Here is a 21,571-nt window from a genome sequence, read left to right on the forward strand (position 1 = left end):
CTGCACGAGCCTGGCAGCTGGGGTACGTCCCAGACCTCCACAGGCCACGCACTGCTCAGTAGCACCTCCACTTGTATATGTGAACTTTTCAGGAAAAGGAAACATTTACATTAATGCTACTACTTCGTGACAAAAACTGAGAAATACAAAAAAGCTATCTGTTAACACCACCGAAGCACGAATGACAAGTTGGTTGTTTGGGTGTTGTGTAAACAGCTAGTATATGAGCAGTTTGAGTATGTAACACTCAATACAGCTTGTTTTCATCTCATTGCAAAGTTACTTAGATGCCAAGAAAAATAGTTCAAAATACTGTATAAATTGTCCTACACATATATGGTACAAAACTATTCTCCTTCTCAAGGATTTTATATGCACTATGTTTAATGCGATGCGATTACATTGTTATTACATGTAAATAGTGCAGTAAACACATTTGTGCTATATGTGTTTTACATCATATACTTCTCATTCACAAAAGGGACAGATTGTTTTTTGCATATTGAACTAGAAGAGCAGTTAGAGGAAACGCTCGCTTGAATTCAGGGTCAACTACAGCAGCACCTGGAAAGGCAAAGAAAGAATTATGTTGTTTATCTAAAATACAAGTAAGTATAAGTGTTAAGGAGAATGAAAAATCCTACATGAGACAACAGTGCACAACAGGAGATTACCATTCGATGTAATTTGCCCACGGCTGCACCCTGACTTAACTGGTATTATGGCTAAGTATCAGAGCTTCTGGTTGTCTCATCCTTCATTCATTTAGTAACAAGGTAATATGACAAGCACTGAAGTTACAAGATGAAGATGACATGGTCCACCCCTGACCCATCATCTACTATAAATTGAAGGAACAGATGAACAGGCAATTTCCACTCAGTGTCATATATACCACACAAATACAAAACAGGACGTGACTGGAACACACAGAAAGGACATCTTGGCTCTGTGTCAATATTGTCCACTCTCTGGTGGAGGTGACATGCCTGAAGCACAAGGACAGAAGATGCCAGATAGAGGGAAGACGCAGATGCAAAGACTAGAGTGGGGGAGAACACTTGTGGAATGAGAAGTTGTCTAGTTCAGCCAGATGCGAGAGCAAAGAGGCAGACTCGGGCTCGAAGCAAGACATAAGGCTGAATTATTTGGCAAGAACTAACTTGATGTGGGTGTTTTATTCCATGCAAAGCAATTTGGAGTTTCTCCTGAGGGTACATGGTAAACCAATGACAAAGTCAATGACTGAAGATTTACATGTCACACAGCAGGTCACAGCTATATGAACTGAAATTGCCTCAGTAAGTATCACTAGATGAGTCTGGTTATTGGGCCTCATATCACTGGCAAAAACACGAGAAGTTGTCGAAGCCCAGTTTTTACTGTGCAGGCCGACAGTTCCATAAGGATGACAGAGCGAAGGAAGGGGACAGCCAGAAATAAAAAGAGATACATGGACTCTTGAGATATTTAAAAAGATACACAATGTGATAAATACTCAGGAAGAGATGTATTCTTCACTATGAATGTTTCTGCTTTCACCTTTTTCATTTGCTGTGCACAAGAATACATGTAATGCAGTATCTATTATCTGAACAGGGAAAGGGATGCCATTTACTCTTTACAGTTTATTCCACAAATCCATGATATCTAACTTGAATTAATACATTTGGCATCATACCGTCTTCTCGTTGTTCTCTAGTTAGCTTTTCCTGAAACTCCTGTTCCATCTGAAATACATCAAACCTTAGTTATAGTATTTAAGTTAAACAAGAGACTTTATTGTAGGAATGATACATAGGTTATCCAACGAGGCCCTTAAATAATGCCTTTAGAGACTACACCTAAGTGCAGAATGTGGAAATACAGACAAACAAACAAAACAAAACAAAACAAAACAAAAAACCCCACATAAATAAAATAAAATTAATTTATCCTCATTTTGTTTTTAAAGTATAGAGACCATCTGTATGTGATGCCATTTTAATTAATCTGACCAAAAGTACAATTGATATAGTTCTACTTAATATACATAATTTCACAAGGGAGATGTTTGACCTGATTGGTACAAAGAAGTTTAAACAGGTCAAGTCATATTTTACCATGAATGCGTTGCTTTGCAATCCTTAGAAAAACTGCCCTTTATAAAAGTTTCTTTTTTTGTTTTTACTTTCATGGTCTTTTCCTTAAAATGAGCTTTCCATTCTTGCACTTCTAGAAAATGAATCTTAATTATGTTCTAGGTTATCAGTTTTCAGTGTAGAACGTTAAAGACAAAATGCTGCAAGTGCTACTGTGATGTCAGATGCCAATTCTACCGGCAGAAAGAATAACCCAAACTATTTTCCTGTCTGTATTATGAGTGAAACATTTCTTTATTCATACGGACACAAAGATTTCAGAAAATCTGCTTGAAACAAGTATGGCTTATAGCCAGTTTTCAAATTCGGTTTCTGATACATGACCTTGTAGAATTAGAAAAAAGAAAAAGACTATATAATTCTTTATATGTAACCTTCTTTCCTTAGAAATCAGGCCCAATTTTCGAAATATTCAAGTAGTTATAGTTAGTGACTACTTAATTACGAAAGGTACGGGGATACTTCAAACTGTATTACAAGTGTCCCCGTCTAGAGTGCTCTGACTTAAATGTTTCTTCTGAAAGCTATCCTCTCCCTGAATGTTCAAAGCAGGGCTTAAAATAACATCCAGAAGCTGTAGACACTGCAGTGACAAACACAATGTGACGCCCCACCCCTGTACAAATTCAGGGGGGGGAGACAAATTTGTTGGCCATCATGATTTCCAATATCTGCAGAGACTGTTTCCATAACACCGTTTTGTCGATAGCTTGACAGACAGGGCTTATAACAGAATAATGTGACATCAACCTTACTAGACAGGCCTTGTGAAATCAGTAACTCAATACCAGATGAACGGAGAATCCTTCCATGAACCAGTTTTGTTACCGTTAATATACAATTTAAAATGCAAATCACATATTTACAAGACCTGAGTTAAGGAACTACCAATGTAGCATTATTACTATGTCCCCCCTAAAAAGCTCTTTTCCTAAATATTTCCTTCCGTGACCTTTATGTTGATTTCTAAGGTGAGGATTTTGTCCACACGGTGGAAGTAGCTTGAAGTCCAACATTAATAAGAGAACACGTCTGGGGTCTTATTTATCTTTTTCCATTTATCAAAAATATAGAAAGATGAGAAAACAATACACAGGAAGAGAATGCATCCGCAAACTTTAATGCAAAGGAGTTTTAACTAGAAGGGGCTTCTCAGAACTGGCAGTTCTCAGACTACGTCCCGTAGAAATCTCAGGTTCCACTGGGGACACCTGTGGGATTGCACAGCTTCTGAGTCTCCATCCCTCCGTTAGCTGAGCAGCTCTACTGGTCTCTGTTTTATATAATAGAGTTGCAGACATGTTTTTTTATTTTTTATTTTTTTTTATTTTTATTAAATTTATTGGGGTGACAATTGTTAGTAAAATTACATAGATTTCAGGTGTACAATTCTGTATTACATCACCTATAAATCCCATTGTGTGTTCATCACCCAGAGTCAGTTCTCCTTCCATCACCATATATTCGATCCCCCTTACCCTCATCATGTTTTTGTTTTTTTTTAAAGAACATCAGTAGTCTTTGAGTAAAAAATATTTTTCAATTCAAATTCACGGATTTAGTAAAAAAAATCCCTAATTTTACGTAAGAGGCAACCAAGGTTCGTAGAGATTATAGGTCTTCTGAGGTCACAAAACCGATAAGCTGCAGGCCAGGAATGGGCTATAAGGCTTCGTATTGAGTCTAGAAATCCATGCCAGCTACTTCCTCACATTCAGGAAAATTATATCAATTTCTAAGTATAACTCAGAGGAAATGAGTATGTAAAACTTTGTCATGTAGCTCAATAATGTTGAGGCACGAGAAACAAAATAGTAGCCTTCTAATTCAAGTACAAGCTTTAAAGTGACAAATAGAAATAAAGAAACAGATGAAGATCAGACCTCCTGTTAATAGCAGTCAATTCAATCAACTATAGAGCGTAAACATATCTAATCACGGAACAGGGAACGTATTGGAGAAAATCTTTAGTTAAACCGAGAAAGCTGAAATTGAGGAAATTCTTCCTTCAAAGAACTCTTCCATTCCTCCACGTAAACTTGGTTGACCAACATCACCGAGCACAGGTATTGTCTATGTTGGAGGTGAACTGTAGGAAAATTTATAACACAAAACAGATTTCTCTTTACCATGTAGCGCACTTGTGCCCAACCTCACATCATCACACCTATATCATAAATCTTTCCAGGCATTCTGTAGTGATTTGGGACACTTATCTCTGGGTCTTGACAGGGTGGTGCTTTTTCATCTCTTATTCGGGCTTGCATGACTGGGCAACCCAATGCCTCACAAGGGATCAACGTCTGCCTTGGAACGCAGGCATTGAATTTCACATCAACCGTTTTTCAATTTATCCAGAAATACTAAAAACACCATACCTCCCTCCTACCAAAAATTAACTAACGGAAAAATTACCACAAGCATATTCTCGTGCATTGCTTCTGCCTTTACACTCTTGCATCTTCTGATTTCTCTGGTGATAACTAATGAGAACATTTTAAGCGTGCATCACACAAACGATTTACAGATGCGTTGGACATTCACTTTCTTTTTGTACCCAGTGCTCAAGAAAACTTAGAACAGTTAAATGTGTATAACAATGCTTCCATCAGAAGGCAAATGGAACTCAGAATTAAAGGTCTGGAATCTGAGCTCTTCAAAGTGAAATTTCTCAAGATTCTTTTCAAATGAAACTGGAAGAATATAAACAAGACTACCTGGAGGAATTCACACTTTGAATATCATTGGAAAGTAAAGTACGCACACAAGTCAAAACAAAGAGTCAGAGAAAATCAACTAGCTCATTAATTTGCCTCCAAAATATAACTTTGATCCAGACAGGTTCATGTGCTTAGTAGGAGTGAAAATTCAATAAATAATATACTTTTGGAAAATGATGCTAGTAAGTGAACTTAACCTTTACCACTTAACCTGCACATTCTGGCACTTGGTAAATGTACTTTCTTGGTTAAGACCTTTGTTATTATCACTACAGGTGGTTTTGAGAAAAACTATTTTCTTCTAATCTTTCTACTCTACACAAAGGTATACATGTTAAATAGGGAAAGATTAACAGAGGCGTGAAAGGCAGTATAATTGACAAGGTGGCTAAAAATAAGGTGGTCTGCCTGCCCGAGGCTGTGTGCGGAACACTGAAAGGGCAGGTCCCACCTCCAGAGCCTTGGTAACACTGTTATAAGCTAAAGCCTGTGGAGCTGTTTGAGTGCCTTTTGATCACCAACCAGACTTCTTGTTCTCCCCTAGAGGGAGTTGCTCAAAATGATGCCTCAGTGCCAAAGGGTAAATTTCTCCTGGGTATTCAGAGTATTGTCCAAGTGTGGTGACAGCAAATGCTTGAAAATAGCTTTGTGGTATTTTAAAAATCTCTAACCTGGTTTACTAAGTATGTCTCAGTGCAGTCCTCAGGAATCTTCTTAGTGCAGCCATTGCAGAAGTCAGGATGTACTACCCGTGAAGCCGTCTGCATCGCTGATAGCCCTTTCTCTCTCTCTCCTACTTTGAATTACTCTTAGTCTGACATCCCCAGAGAAACATATGAACTAGTTTAGAACAGTGTTCAACCTATAGGTAGGTGTGCCCCAACACATTTTCAGTGTTAAAATGCTGTGTAATGGTAAATTCCACTTGCTATTCTCGCAACTTTAAAAAATGCAAGTCATGGTCGTCAAACGGCGGCGTGAGGTGAGCCTCTGCAAATCTCCCCTGGAATTTACAGCAAATGGAACAACTATAACGCCACAAAGGACTCCCTGCACAGCAGACAGGCAAGACTAAGAGGCCCACTACAGAATTCACCTAAAGGTCATAAAGGTGGGCGAGTCGCGCCAGCCGGGCGGGGGAGGAGGGAAGGGAGAAGCACGGAGACGGAGCCCCGCAGGCACAGCACACAGACCTAGCTCAGTGCTCCGAGCTCGCTGCATCCCGTAGCTACCGCAGCTGCGGGAGAGGGAAGAACTCGGACTGCTAGGGCTCCACTAGGGCTCCACAGGGCTGAGGGGGCAGCATATAACACGGCTGAACCCAGCGCTCACGGCAGAGACCTCGGAGAAAAGACTGAGGGAAGAAGGCTCAAAACAGTGGTTTAAGCCCTCACTGCCGAGCAGAGAACGGAATCCTGAGGCACTGAGACCAGCCGCCCCCTCCCCAACTTCCCAGAGCTCGCCCCGTCCCGACCTGCCCGGTGCTAAAAGCGGAACGGTAGCAGGGTCAGATCCAAAGAACAGAATATTTGCTGTTGAGAACTGTGGACCTCAGACACAAATTCGCAGCCCAACTAGTTCCGGCAAAGGGGAGGGAGCTGTGGAAGCAGGACCGGCTGTGGTGGTGGTCGCCACCATTGCTCTGGGCCACCTCTCACAACTCACCCCACCCCTGACCCCACCTCTCTGGGTGAATCCCTGCAGGAGTAAACAGAACTGCTGAACCACATGGGCTCTGAATCTGGTACAGGAAAAGCTTTGGAACTTCATAAGCTCTCCGCATACCCACAGGGACACTGCACCCTGTGACCCAGGCAAACTATTAACAGAGGAGAAGCCGTCACCCAAGGAATTCCCCCAATGTGTGAGAAGCTGGAATAGTGCAGAGAAAACATAGCACTACAGTGTGAGAGAGAAAAAAAGGCTGCAGTCGGAGAGAAAATAAAACAATTCTACCAACAAGTACTGGAAAACAAAAGAAAAACCTCTTCTGATCTACCTGTTGCAGAAGCCACTCCTGTAGATGTCTAGGAAGAGAAATAATAAATCAGTAATTGCCATGAGTAACCAAGGCAACAAGACAGCTCAGAAAGAAAGTGAAAAGTCTCCAGAAAAGGAACTTAAAGATATGGAAATATGTGACTTAAATGACAGAGAATTCAAGATTGTGGTTCTGAAAAATCTCAATGAGATGCAAGAAAACACAGAAAGGCAGTTTAATGAACTCAGAAACATTTTGAAAGAACAACATGAGCATTTTACAAAAAAGACTGAAATTTTAAAAAAGAACCAAATAGAATTTCTGGAGATTAAGAACTCAATAGAAGAAATTAAGAATGAAATAGCCAGCTTAGGTAGCAGAGTTGACCAGATGGAGGAAAGACTCTGTGACTTTGAAGATAGCAACCTGGAAATGACACGGATAGAAGAAGAAAGAGACTCGAGATTTAAAAGAAATGAAAGAACTCTACAGGAACTTTCTGACTCCATCAGAAAGAGCAATATAGGAATAATGGTCATACCAGAAGGAGAAGAAAGAGAGAAGGGAACAGAGAATATATTCAAACAAACTATCGATGAGAATTTCCCAAACTTGTGGACAGAACCGATCCTCGAATCCAAGAAGCAAATAGAACACCTAATTACCTCAATCCCAACAGGCCTTCTCCAAGGCACATTGCATTGAAGCTGTCTAAAATCAACGACAAAGAAAGAATCCTCAAGGCAGCCAGGGAAAAGAAGACGGTAGCCTACAAAGGAAAGCCTATTAGATTATCATCAGATTTTTCAGCAGAAACTCTACAAGCCAGGAGGCAGTGTAACCAAATCTTCAAACTATTGAAAGAGAGAAATTATGAGCCAAGAATAATATATCCAGCAAAGATATCCTTTAGATATGAAGGAGGAATCAAGACCTTTCCAGACATACAGAAGCTGAGGGAATTTTCTAATACACGACCTGCACTACAAGAAATACTAAAGGAGGCTATTTGACCACCATCAACGGGACAATTTGTGGTGACCAAAACGTAAAAATGGGGAGAATGAAGGTCTCAACCGGAATATGGGAATGGAGAAAGTAAGCGTGCTGAAGAAAATGGAATACTCTAAATATCAAACTTTGTTTTACTCATTTTATGAGGCCAACATTACCCTGATACCAAAACCTGGTAAGGACAACACAAGAAAAGAAAACTGCAGACCAATATCTCTGATGAATACAGATGCAAAAATCCTAAACAAAATTCTAGCAAATCGAATGCAACAATGCATTAAAAAGATTGTCCATCATGACCAAGTGGGGTTCAGCCCCGGAGCACAAGGATGGTTCAACATCCTCAAATCCGTCAATGTGTTACATCACATAAACAAAATAAAGGACAACGATCATATGATTATATCAATTGATGCAGAAAAAGCATTTGACATGATACAACACCCATTTATGATTAAAACACTTAATAAAATAGGTATAGAAAGAAAATGTCTTAACATAACATAGGCCATATATGACAAACCCTCAGCTAATCTCATAATTAATGGTGAAAAAAATGAAGCCCTTTGCTCTACGTTGAGGAACACCACAGGGCTGTCCTCTATCACCTCTGCTTTTCAACATAGTGTTGGAAGTCCTTGCTAGAGCAATCAGGCAAGAGAAAGAAATAAAAGGCATCCAAATTGGGAATGAAGAAGTTAAATTGTCACTCTTTGCAGATGACATGATGCTATATATAGAAAACCCTAAAGACTCCACCAAAAAGCTGTAAGAAACAATCAACGAATATAGTAAAGTTGCCGGTGACAAAATCAACATACGAAAGTCCATTGCATTCCTATGTACTAACAATGAAATTTGAGAAAAAGAAATACAAAAAACAATTCCTTTTGCAATTGCAGCAAAAAGAATAAAATACCTAGGAATAAACTTAACCAAGGATGTGAAACACCTATATGCTGAAAACTACAAGACGTTTTTAAAAGAAATAGAAGAAGACACAAAGAAATGGAAAGACATTCCGTGCTCATGGATTGGAAGAATCAACATAGTTAAAATGACCATATTACCCAAAGCAATATACAGATTTAAAGCAATCCCCATCTAAATCCCAATGGTATTTTTTAAAGAAGTAGAACCAAACATTATCAGATTTGTTTGGAACCACAAAAGACTCCGAATAGCCAAAGCAATCTTCAGAAAAAAGAACAATGCTGGAGGTATCACACTCCCTGACTTTAACTTGTACTACAGGGCTACAATAAACAAGACAGCATGGTTTGGCAGAAAAACAGACACATGGACCAATGGAATAGAATTGAGAACCCAGAAATAAAACCACATAAATATGGACAGATAAAGAAGCAAAAAACATACAATGGAGAAAAGACAGCCTCTTCAATAAATGGTGCTGGCAGAATTGGATAGCCACGTGCGAAAGAATGAAACTGGACTGCTGTCTGTCACCATGTACGAAAATTAATTCAAAATAGATCAAAGACTTAAGCATAAGACCTGAAACAATAAACTGCATAGAAGAAAACCTAGGTAGTAAACTGTTGGACCTTGGGATCAAAGAGCACTTTATCTCTATATTACGTAAAATCATAACTTTTCTTGCATTCTTGCAGCTTTTCCTATCTGTCATCCTCCTCCCCTTCCATTGGACTCCAACCTTCTTTAAGGTGTGGCCTCAGACCCGTATTCTCACCACTGATTCTCTTCTTTTACATAAGCTTCTGACTTCCCATGCCATCAGTGCACTAAAACGTTTTTGAGGGTCCTCTCCTTCTGGAGCCCTTATCCTGCTTTACTTCTCAGCAGCAGCTGATAAGAATGCCTACATGCTTTCTATGGTCTCCTAACCCCAATTCATTTGTAAACAGCAGCCCTGGTGGTCAGGCCTTGACCCTTTCTATTCCTCCTTTGAAATTCTCTCAGTTTCTTAAATCCCAATGCTGCCAACCTGATTCCCCATCTACAATTGCAGCCTTGACCCCTTTGCTAAGGTCATCTGTACTTTCCTTTCTTCCCTCTCATTCTCATGGCCAGTGTCCCCAACCACGCACTCAGAATCCATGACGTGCTGTGGATCAGCTCATCTTGTCCAATTGAGGTTCATTCCTATCAGTGTTACTTTGAGTGTAGTGTTATTTTTGGCTCTTGAGATGGTGACCAGCACTCTCCGTTCTGTTGGTCTCCTACAATGCAAATGTTTTTCACAAGCTGCAGTTTATCCACTCTTAGCCATGGGGTTTTTGTGTGTGTTTATTTTGAATAATTTTTTATTCCATAGAAACGTGACTTGACCTATGGAAGTCTTCTTCTGAAATGCCTTTCACATGTACACTCAACTATCTCATTTGCAGGCTTGAATAAGCTGGAGTTATCCCTTCTTCCCAGTCCAGATTCTTTCTCTCAACATTGTGCGGATCAAATACCTTAACCCAGGTAATGTTTCTCCAGGGGAGACTCACGACTTGAGAGCCTTCAAGCGAAGTGATGGCTATTGGCTGAATTGGTTGAAAGCTGTCATTATTCAATTTTGATTCACAGGATAGAGCTTACGGTGGCTAATAATTCTATGTCAAGGTCCTACCTCATTCCTATAGGACCCTGCAGGCAGTCCCTCATTATTTTTGTATGAGCTTAATCAGTTGAGGTATGCTTACACATTTTTCAATTTTGTTGATGTTCGATATTATTTTATATGAATTTCAGGTGTATAGCACAGTGCTTAGATATTTATATAAGAAGTGAACCACTGACTTGTCTACAGCCACCTAGCATTATACCTAGTCATGAGCACAGTGTTAACTATAAACTATATTCCCTATGCTTTACGTTATATCCGCATGACTATTTGGTGGCGACCCATTTGTACTCCTTAATCCCTTCACCTTTTTCACCCTGCTCCCACCTCCCTTCCCATCTATCATCAGATACATCTAGTACCGTCCTGAGACCATGCACTGGCATTACAGTATTATTGACTACATTCCTTGTGTTATATACCCTACATCCCCATGAGTACTTGTAACAACCAATGTGTACTTCGTAATGCCTTCCTCTTTTGCACCCTCTTCCTCAACCCCCTTTCGAGCTGGCAACCAGCAAAATGTTCTCTGTATCTATGAGTTTGTTACTGTCTATTTTGTTCTTGAAATTCCACCGATGAGCAAAATCACATTGCAAGTGTCTTTCTCTACGTGACATACCCCATTCAGCAGAATACCTACCAGGTCCCTCCATGCTGCCGCAGATGGCAAGAACCCATTCCCTTCCCCGGCCGAGCAATGTTCCATTGTATATATGTACCCCATGCATATATCGTAATCCATTCATCCATCCACGGACATCCAGGCTGCCTCCGTATGTGGGCTATTGTAAATAATGCTGCAATGACACGGAGGAACATGTCCCTTACAAGTAGCATTTGGGGTTTTATTGGATAAACCCCAGAAGAGGGATGACTGCGTCCTTCTTTGACTCTCGTTATAGCCTTTGTTTTAAAGTCTATTTTGTGGGGTGTAAGTATTCCTCTTAAAGCTTTTGTTGTTGTTTGTTTCTATTGACATGTAAATCTATGTTCCTTCCCTTTATCTTCAGTGTCTGTGACTTTCGATCTGAAATGAGTCTCTTGTAGGCAGCATACTCCTATGGAAGGGTTTTATTTTCGTACCCATTCAGCCACCCTATCTTCAGTTTGGAGCATTTAATCCATTTACATTGAAAGTAACGGTTGATAGATATATACTTGTTGGCACTGTATTATTCCCATTTTTAATTTTTTTTCCCTACCTTAAAAGTGCGCCTGTAAAATTTCTTGTAATAGTGGTTGGTGATGAGAAACTCCTTTAGTGCTTTTTTGTTTTTGTTTCGGTTTTTGTTTTTGTTTTGTTTTGTTTTGTTTTGTTTTGTTTTGTTTTGTCTGGGAAACCCTTTATTGGGTCTTTGATTCTAAATGACAGCTTTGCTGGGTCCAGGAATCTTGGTTGTGGACCTAGCCTTTCATCACTTGGAATATCTGTAGCCACTCCCTTCTGGCCTGCAGAGCTTCTTTTCAGAAATCAGCTGAGAGTCTTGTGGGGGCTCCCTTTTAGAATACTAATTGCTTTTCTCTTGCTGCATTTAACATTCTTTCTTTGACTTTAAACATTGGCATTTTAATTATGATGTGTCCTGGTATTGTCCTCTTCAGGCTCATGTTGTTTGGGACTCTGCACTTCCTGGGTTCCTATGTCTATTTCCTTCACCAATTATCTTGGTTATTTCAGTCATTATTCCTTCAAATAGGTTTTCAATTCCTTCCATTCTCTCTTCTCCTCCTGGTACCTCTCGGATGTGAATGTTAATGAGCTGGATGTTGTCCATGAGGCCCCTTGACTATGCTCACTGTTGGATTTTTTTTTCTTTCTGCTGTTCGGATGAGCTGTTTTCTGTTACCTTATGTCTAAATGACTGATGAAGTACCTCTGCTTCATCTAATCTACTATTGATTCCCTCTCAGGTATTCTTCATTTCAGTTACTGTATCTTCATTTCTGACTAATTCTTTTTTACGTTTTCGATCTCCATTTTAATGTCTCTATCTCTTTGTTGTTGTTCTCCCTGAGGTCATTGAGCATCCTTATAAACCGTGCTTTGAACTCTGCATCTGGTAGATTGTCTCCATCTTGTTCAGGTTTTTTCTGGAGGTTGTACCCTTCTTTCATTTGACACATGTTTCTTTAACTCCCAAATTTTGGCTGACTCCCCATATTTGTTTCCATGTATAAGGTTGGGCGGCTATGTCTCCCAGTCCTACTAGAGTGGCCTTATCTGTTAGGTGTCCTGTGGGGCTCAGTGGCGCATTCTCCGTTTTCACTAGAGCTGGATGCTGGAAGGAGGTCCTCTGTGTGGACTGCGTGTGATCTCCTGTTGTAGTTCAGCCCTGGTGGTTGTTTGCATGTCAAAGGGAGGGATTGACCCTAGGACTGATGGGTTGTGAGGACTGGCTGTGACCATAGTGGAGGAGCTGTTGTGCAGGGGTGACCCCACAGAGCAGGATTTGCTTCAGCAGGGCTCTGGTGCCTACACAGGGCGCCCTTTCGGTGTGTCTTTTTGTCGGCAACTTGGTGATGCTGCCGCTCAATCTGACTATCCTGCCCTGAGGACGTCTGGGAGGGGCCCCACCACAGTCCAAGTTCAGCGGCAGCCTCGCCCTGCCTGGGGCCACCTGGCTTGTGCCACAGAGCAGTCTGCAGATGGCCACCGCATGCTCTGCGTATGGATGGGCTTTGAGAATTCAAGTTGTGAACAGAGGCCAGGTACCGCAGCTGCTTCAGAAGTAAAGGATATGCTGAATGCAGATGCTGCTTGTTTGGGTTCGTGAACCTTTGAGAGATTTGACGAATGTCAGTAGCATGAAAAAGACATGTCGTTTTTGTGGAAAGACACTGCTTGGGGCTTCGGTGGGCCTGCATGGTGGGTGGTGTGGGGTCTTAGGGAATCACCAGGGAAGGACTGCACAGTGTTATTCAGGTTGAGGAGACTCAGATGTGTCGGCCACCCAGATCTGCATGCAGAAGGGTGAAGGATCAGGAAAGAAACTAAGGATTCTCCCAGTACCTCTGTCTCAGACAAAGCTGCCCCTCCAGCCTTCGCTTTGAGGCCAGACAACCCCTTATGGCCCTGGCATCTTTTGAGCTGCTGCTCCAGGCTGGAGCTCAGAACAAGTGAGCCCGTCAGTGAGTAAGTCTCTGCCCAAGCCCTGTAAGAGGATGGCCTGGGACTCTAGTCATCCTCCTCACCCAACCACAATGTCCACTGGTTTTCACGGCCAGAAGTAATGGGGACATCTCTCTTTGATACTGGAACCATGGGCTAGGGAGCATAGTGTGGGGTGGGACCCTTCGCTCTTTCACCACATGTTCGTCATAACCAACATATCCCTCCTGATGTTTTTAACAGTCACATGGGGCAGTGGGACCAGCCTGTTCCATTTTGTTGCCTCTCCTACCAGTCTCGAGGTAATTTTTTCTACATATCCTTAGAGGTAGAACTTTGGTTCCGCTGTACTTCAGGTCATTCTCAGTGGTGACAGTTCTGTAGTTTAATTGTAATTTCAATGTGGTCATGAGAGGAGGCAAGCACAACATTTACCTACTCTTCCATGTGGACCACAAATCCCCAATTTTTTTGTTGGGGGTATATTGGGGGACAGTGTATTTTTCTAGGACCCATCAGCTATGTGTCAATTAGTTGCCTTCCAATCTTGTTGTGGGAGGTGCAGCCCATCTCCAAGTGAAGTCATCATTCTCAATCTCGTTGTGGAGGGCGCAGCTACTAGTGCATGTGGGACTCGAACCAGCAACTTGGAGTTATGAGCGTTGCACTCTAACCACTAAGCCAACCGGGCATCCACCCGTGGCTCAGCTCCATGCTGAAATCATTGTTTCTCACTTGTTCATGTGGGAATCGAACTGGTGACCTTGGTGTCACGAGCACCGCTCTCCAACCACTGAATTCCCAAATTTTTAATTATCAAGTCAGTCCTCAATAGATTTCTCTTTAAAAAAGTAAAGTCACAACTTCCGACACTCGCATTCACGGAAGGCTCCTTATCAACCTATTGTCACGTCATTTGTATGAAAAGTACACTACCACAATGTCAGTAAGGTATACGAAGTCCAGACAGTTTTTAAGTTTCTTCAGCCACAGGCAGACCCATGAACATAATCTTCTCTTTCCCTGGATAGGCATGTCTGTCTAAAGCACTTGCGCAGACCTGGCCACTGTGCCTGAAAGACACCAGCTGGTAGGTGCATCCACCTCAGCAGTCCACCTCAGGGTTCACAGTACAATCTTCTGATTGGAAATCCTAGGCTGCCTCTCCTACAGGGCACAGGAGGATGGCAGGCGAATGTCGTTCTGCTTAGGAAACAGTGGTATGGGTTTCACTACCTATCAGGAAATTGTCATCCTGGATGACACATCAATCTTTCCTGAGACCAGATTGTTACATCTTCGAAAGTCTGATAACGCAAGTGAATGAAAATCTTAGTTGCTAAACTTGCAATGCTAGGAGCATTATGTTACTATGTAAGGCCCCGCTTGAACAGCCGTGTCTACTTTCTCACTGCCATCTCTTTTCTTTTTGAAAATCCAACAAAGAGAAATGTACTTTTCAGGAAACACGTGCATAATGAACTCGCATTCATTCTTGATGAAGGAAACAAATTAGACTACGATAAGGAATTCATTTTCCAAGTCTCACTGAAGAGTTTAGATTATAAGAGAAACTCAACATTCTAGATGAAGTCATTACTCAGATTTCTGGACTCAAACAACATCTGTAGTGCAGTGTGAATGGCAGCACTAGTGACAATAGCCAAAAGCTGGGAAATCCCAGATGTTGGAGAAACGAATGGAGAAACACATTGTCGTATACATCAAATACTGCTTTTAGACTATCACAATCTCTTTCTACTAAAATCTTACTACAGAATTCATTAATTTTATGAACTCAGACGCTTACCCCTGTAAAGACGATTTACATTACTGTCAACAAGGACTGTCAATATGACAGTTTTCTGATTGTGCAAAATAGTCTTAGGTGCTACTACTACCAAAGTGAACATTCCCTTAGTATGACAGAAACCAGGAGATTCACTTACTGAACTTATACGTAAGAGGATTCTCTGAAGCTGTTGAACTATGCCGGCTTCCTTTGCGGTTGTCACTTGGAAATCCATATTTTCATTTTCTAGCCTAAAATGTATATTTGGAAATAATTATTTTCACACATTGATTAAAAACATACCACATAATCTCTGGACAAACATCTGAAGTTCCAATTGTGTAAAATCTTACAATTTGAAAAGCACATGATTGAGCAAGTGTGCAATTTTTGTAGTGTTCTGTGGATAATGTGTAAGATTTAGAGATAATAATATACACCAATTATGCTCTTCAAAGTAGCTCAAAGCTAAAATTTTAACCAACGTAAACACTCATGAATTTATTATTATAACTGATGTAATTCTCATGCTCTACTACACGTCCACTTCATAACTATTCAAGTTACTGTCTGTGCTGCTGTAAATCATACTTTGGCACAGGATCTTGCATCTTCTTTGCACGTCTTGAGTCCTCTGCATGTTGATCTCGTGCTTCTTGGAACTACAATACAGAAGAAATTAGGTTTAACTATTGAAGATCTAGTACAAATCTACCTCTTTGTGTTACTGAAATTTGATTGGCACACAACCACACTCCTTCATCTACATTTGGTTTATGGCTACTTCCCGTTGTAACAGCAGAGCTCAGTTGTGAGAACAGAGACCTTATGGCCTACAAAGTCTAACACGATGTATTCCGAGCACCCCACCAATTCTAATATCAAACACTCACCTTTGGGAATGACCATGGTCATTGCTGTGATAATGAGAGTAAACAGGCTGCTCTGGGGACAGCCAGATATTTATTGGACTAGTTTAGGGGCAATGTCTACCTAGGAGCCACAATGCCTGTGTTTGAATCTCAAGGCCACCAGTTCTTAGCTGTGTGACCTTGAGCAACGTACTGAAAATTTCTGGGTCTCAGTTTCTTCATCTGTAAAATGGAGATAATAATGGCATTGACCTCACTGGGTGTTGGGAATATTAAATTAGGGAGTACACGTATAGTAGTTAGAAGAAGACGTGGCACGTAGTAAAATTGAAGGGTTTGAAATTAGCATTATTATTGTCACTGGTTTTAATATTCTGATAAAATGTGAGATTTTGTACAGATGGTATGCCAATGGAAGTGGTCTCTTACACAAGTTACACTGAAATCCTTCTTCATACGATTGGCAACGGCAGCAAATGGGGAGCGTGAGGCCCAGAATAGAGCCCCCATCCTTCATAAAACTTTTACCAATACCACTAGCTAGCTGTAGTTTTTGTCTGCTTGTAATAATTTGTCAGTTATTTTGTGCTGAGACAAGTAAAGAGTTAACAGGTGCGGGCTTGTGAGCTGGCAGGAGCGAGCTTAATCATTAACTGCTTGGCTCTGAAGGCGCTGGCCGGCACTGCACCTGCAAGCTGACAAGCTCCTTACATCCATCACAGGTGCGAGGAGAACAGTTCCCAGTCAAAGAGCAGCACTGTGCAAGCAGACATCCATCACAGATGGGAGCAGGACAGTTCCCGGGAGAAGACAATTGTAATGGCAGCCCCCCTGAAGCTGACAATCATCCTACACGCTGCATGGAAAAATATAAAACCCCAGCACAACTTCTCCTCGGTGCATCTGTCTCCAACGGGCTCTGCCCTGGCAAAACTCCTTTTGCCAGTATTTCTCTTACCCTCTGTCTCAGCAGTTCTCTCTGTCAGACTGTCCTGGCCAGTTCCAGTAGAAAACTCTCTCTCTGCCTGACTTTCAATAAATGCTTTCTCACTTTGCAGAGTCTTGTGAATACTTTCTCATTCTGCGAACGACCATGAGTTACTTCTACACCAATACACTTCGTTCTGGACTGTTCAGTGGGCAAAGACCACGGACTATAATGCAGAAACCACCTCGGGACTGAGCGTACAGTGCACATGACCATGAGAGGCAGGGTAAAGCCACTGACATGGAAAGAATGGACTCTAGTGCTAAATCCAACTTCCCGGATCACTTCATTCGCAGCGAATGTGTATGCTGGGCTGCGTTCCCAAGTGCTCTGAGAAGCAGATGAAAGCAACATGCTAGGGCGCATCAGAAAAGCCGTCCCCAGATCTTCCCAGTTACTCACGTGCTGTCAATCTCTGCACATCCCAGTGCGACTGAGGAGTGAAGAGAGGCCAGTGTCCTGTTCTTTTTTTTACACATGGGAGCACTGAGCGTTTGATTGAATAATTCTCTATTAGATTAAGTGCTTTATTTTCTATTTAACTGTTTAAGATACGTTTTCAATAAAAGCTTAACTATATCCATGTCTCCAAGAGGAAAGTATCGGTGTGGTTTAGAATATTTGATTTTATCCTATCTACTGTTCAGCGGATATTTTCAATTTATACAAGGATAGGAGCCATGATATCAAATACTATTTCCCGTTAGACAAATTCATACTGTAAAAGACAAGATATCGCTCATGAAGACAATTTTAATAATGTAAAATTCTGGGCTCGATTGCTCTGCACAGACTGGCTGACAAGTGCTGAGGAGAATGATCTCAGTGAGAGTTCGAGCAGCCACAGGAAGCTTCACGGAGAGGAGAGCGTGGGAGCCGGGCGTCCCGGGGCAGGGGAATAAAACATAGGCTCCCACCGTAACTTGCAAACTGATGTTCACAGCAGAATTATTAATAGCCAAAAAGTGGAAACAACACAACGTTCCATCAACTGATGAACGGATACGTATTTTATCCACAAAGTGAAGTAACGTTGGGCAATAAGCAGAAATCACATATTGACATGGGTTATAACAGGGTTGGGCCCTGGAAACGTGATATTAAGTGAAAGAAGCGAGACATAGAGGAACTCAGATTGTGTGATTTACATGAAATATCGGAATAGGCAAATCTTTAAATACAGAAAGTAGATTGGTGGTTGTCTGGGGCCACGGGACATGGGAAGCTGGGGGTGACAGCTCAGTGATGCGGGGCTTCTTTTGGGGGTGATGGAAATGTTCTATAATTGACTGTGGTGATAGTTGCACGACTCTCTGAATCTCTGCACGAGATTCTGAATCGTACATTTTAAATGGGCAAATTATGTAATATGTGAATTACGGCCTGATAAAGTCGTTTTTTTTGTTGTTTTTTTAATCCAATAGTGGATGTAGATCTCGTCTATTGTGGGTGTGCAGGCCTCAATGATCTACATATTCCCATTCTTTTACAATATTTTAAAATGGAAAGAAAATTAAGGAAATGCTGACTTTGTTGGTTTGTATCATGACCTTTCTGTACAAGTTAGCCTGATATCCATGAAATATATACAGATTCTATAACCATTCACAAATGTGGCAATAATAAGATAATTTTCCGTATTGTTCTATTAAACATTGTCCTCTGATTGTAAATGGATGCCTCATCATGGTAATGGAAGTATCACTACAAAATACTGTTTGGTAGAAAAAAAAAGTCTGTCGACTTCTATGAGGAATGCTGCATATTTCTCAACTTTCTCAAGTATATACATTATAAGAAAAAATATACAATAATAATAAAATAATACAAATAAATAAAATAATACACAAAGCAGAATGAAAGCCAGAGTTTAAGGAGTAAGTGCATTATAAAGACCATAAAACTATAATAAATTAATTGCAATGAAAATACAAAAGACGCCGCCGTTGAAAATCAGGATCCTAAAACACTTTATATATTTAATCAGCTAGAGCTTAACTGTTGACATGTTAGGTTTCATACATACCTGTCTTTTCATTTGTTCTGATGTCTTCATTAGATCCTGTCTCTCAGCTTCTGGATTCATGCGATCATGTGCTATAACTTCCAGTGAAGCCTCTGGCAGAGATTGTTCGTTTAGGTTGTCAGCTAGCTCTTGTTGCAGTTGTGTCCCAACCACCTAGGAAGATGTTTCTGTTACTGATTTTATATTCATGTGATACTGAATTACGTTGATAAGCTGTAAGTCTAACGTGTTAATATAACACATAACGTGAAAGAGATCACCGCATGCATCAATGCACCTTCTTTTCCTCTCACGGACAGTCTGCTGTTTACTGAATCCGTGAAGAGACACAGAAGGTGTTATCCCCAATCACCGTTAGGTTATTTGAACAACCGATTCAGCCCCACTGCCATGCTCCCCTGATGAGTCTGCAGAGCTTTACAGTCTACTGACGTCTCAAAGGGAAATGGGTGCGTCGGTGGCACTCGTGGTAGCACAGTCTACCTTGTGGAAAGTGTGCCTCTTTTTTATCTCAGGCTGAGATTGACTTCAGAGGTCCTCACATATGCAGTCCTCTGCTCACATCCTTCCTAGAGATTCCTATATCTTAGAAGAAAACAACCGCCTTTCAACGGCCTTCAGGGTCCCATGGAACCTGGCCTCGACCTCCCCGCCGGTTACACGTGAATCCTGCCACCCCTCACTCGTCAGAAAATGGAGATCCAATGCCAAATTAATAAACCACAGACAGCTACAATTCTTTCTTTTTGAATTGGACAAACCTATGTCCAAATGATAGTAATTGGGCCTTCTGATCAGAAATATGAATAAATCATTTGTAAAAACATTCAAAGAAAATGAAATGTAGCAGTGGGAAGATTAAATCACATATACTTTCGCTAAAACTCAGCACAGTTGTCCCAAATTGTGATTTAATGAAAATGTATCTTCCTGTAAAGAGTTGAGCGATCATAAGAGTACATTATTTGAAAAGGAAATATTTCCATATGTAAATCAAATTGACATGACTATCAACCAGATTATAACAATTTAAATGTATAGGATGCTACTGAAGGAAAGAAGCAATATATTGAGGGACGGCGTCTACACTTTGGGTCATCTGGGAAATCTAGGGTTAACTGTCTAGGTAATGCACTGAATGGAACCTGAATCTCCAAAAACTTTGGAGACAGGAGCCTGTCTGTTGATCTGCTTCACAATGGTATTAGACTGTGGTGACAGAAATATTCAATTATTATTTTACCAGGACAAGACTAAATTGATAATATCAATCTATATCTATTAACAAATTCTGCTTTGGAATTTTAAGGGCAACACAATGTCTTTCCTCAAAGTGAAGCACCTCGCAGGTCTAATTTTTATTTGCTGGATACAATGTATGCTTTTAAGCTGCGACAGCAAATACCTTTGTAGCATACATAGTTTTAACATTCAACGACATTCAACATTTCCCCATCGTCAAAGACCTGAACATTGCCTTTTCTTGCAGGAAATTTGAAAACTATGTATCTCTGTGGACACTTACTTCTCTTCCTGCTTCAGGGTTTCCGAGCCGACGCAGCCTTGCAGTGACGTCAGTGCAGCGACTGATTACCTCCTTATTGCGCTCCTCCAACGCACGGTCTAGTTTCTCAGACTGAGTTTGACATAATTTTACCATATCCTGAAGCTGGTCCTGGATAGTCATTGCTCTCTTTTCATTCATAGCTTCGCTAAGAACATCTCTTATGTGGTGGAACTCAGTTTCTAGGCTACTGAATTTACTTTCAACGTTAGAAAGTCGTTGAGAAAGAATCTCATTGTTATGTTTGAGGTGAGACATATCGAAATTCAGTTTGTCCCGTAAACCAAACAGTTCCTTTCTTGCTCTCTGGACAAAAAGCTGTATGCATCTTTCGGATTCTTGACTCTGCTCCAAAGCTTGGATAGCAGTAAACAGTTCAGAACGGTAGGATTCAACTTCTGTTTCCAGTCTTTCTCTGTTTTGTTTTTCACTCCTCAGTTCGAAGGTTAGTCTTTTATTCTCAGCTGTCAGAACATTCAGCTGTCGATGATATTCAAACATTGTTTCCCTTAGCGTTTCCTCATTTAGTTTTATTGTGTTTTGAAGATGGTCAGTCTTTCCTTTTACAACTGCCATGTCCTCAAAATACTTTTTTTCCATTTCCTGATGCTTGTTTTTAACTGTGTCTAGTTCCAGTCTTAATATGGCAATTTCACGCATCAGATCTTTTTGTTTTTCATGACTCTCAGAAACCTAAATAAAAGAAAAAAGACTTGTAGCTAGCTCTCAATGAAATGACATATCGTGATAGCCTCTCAAATTACA

The 21,571-nt window shown here is 40.8% G+C and overlaps 1 protein-coding gene and 1 long non-coding RNA gene across 2 annotated transcripts in view; both read right to left on the reverse strand.

Moving 5' to 3' along the window:
* Positions 1 to 380: 380 nt before the first annotated feature.
* Positions 381 to 17,567, reverse strand: LOC148759261 (uncharacterized). Its single transcript, XR_016018258.1, has 4 exons — positions 17,187 to 17,567; positions 15,948 to 16,018; positions 15,514 to 15,607; positions 381 to 564 (listed from the first exon to the last, which is right to left on the reverse strand). It is a non-coding gene; the product is annotated as an uncharacterized LOC148759261 (long non-coding RNA).
* A 352-nt stretch (positions 17,568 to 17,919) lies between these two features.
* LOC148759262 (ankyrin repeat domain-containing protein 26-like) overlaps positions 17,920 to 21,571 on the reverse strand; it is a 44,074-nt gene continuing 40,422 nt past the window's right edge. Inside the window, exons 8-10 of the mRNA XM_088794007.1 lie at positions 20,768 to 21,493; positions 19,243 to 19,395; positions 17,920 to 17,934 (exon numbers count right to left, since the gene is read on the reverse strand). Of these exons, the coding sequence (XP_088650133.1) occupies positions 17,920 to 17,934; positions 19,243 to 19,395; positions 20,768 to 21,493 (894 nt within the window). The remainder of the gene's footprint in view (positions 17,935 to 19,242; positions 19,396 to 20,767; positions 21,494 to 21,571) is intronic.

The sequence above is a fragment of the Rhinolophus sinicus genome, chromosome 1 (genome assembly GCF_057876585.1).
Source record: "Rhinolophus sinicus isolate RSI-liver-muscle chromosome 1, RSI-T2T, whole genome shotgun sequence".
NCBI lineage: Eukaryota > Metazoa > Chordata > Mammalia > Chiroptera > Rhinolophidae > Rhinolophus > Rhinolophus sinicus.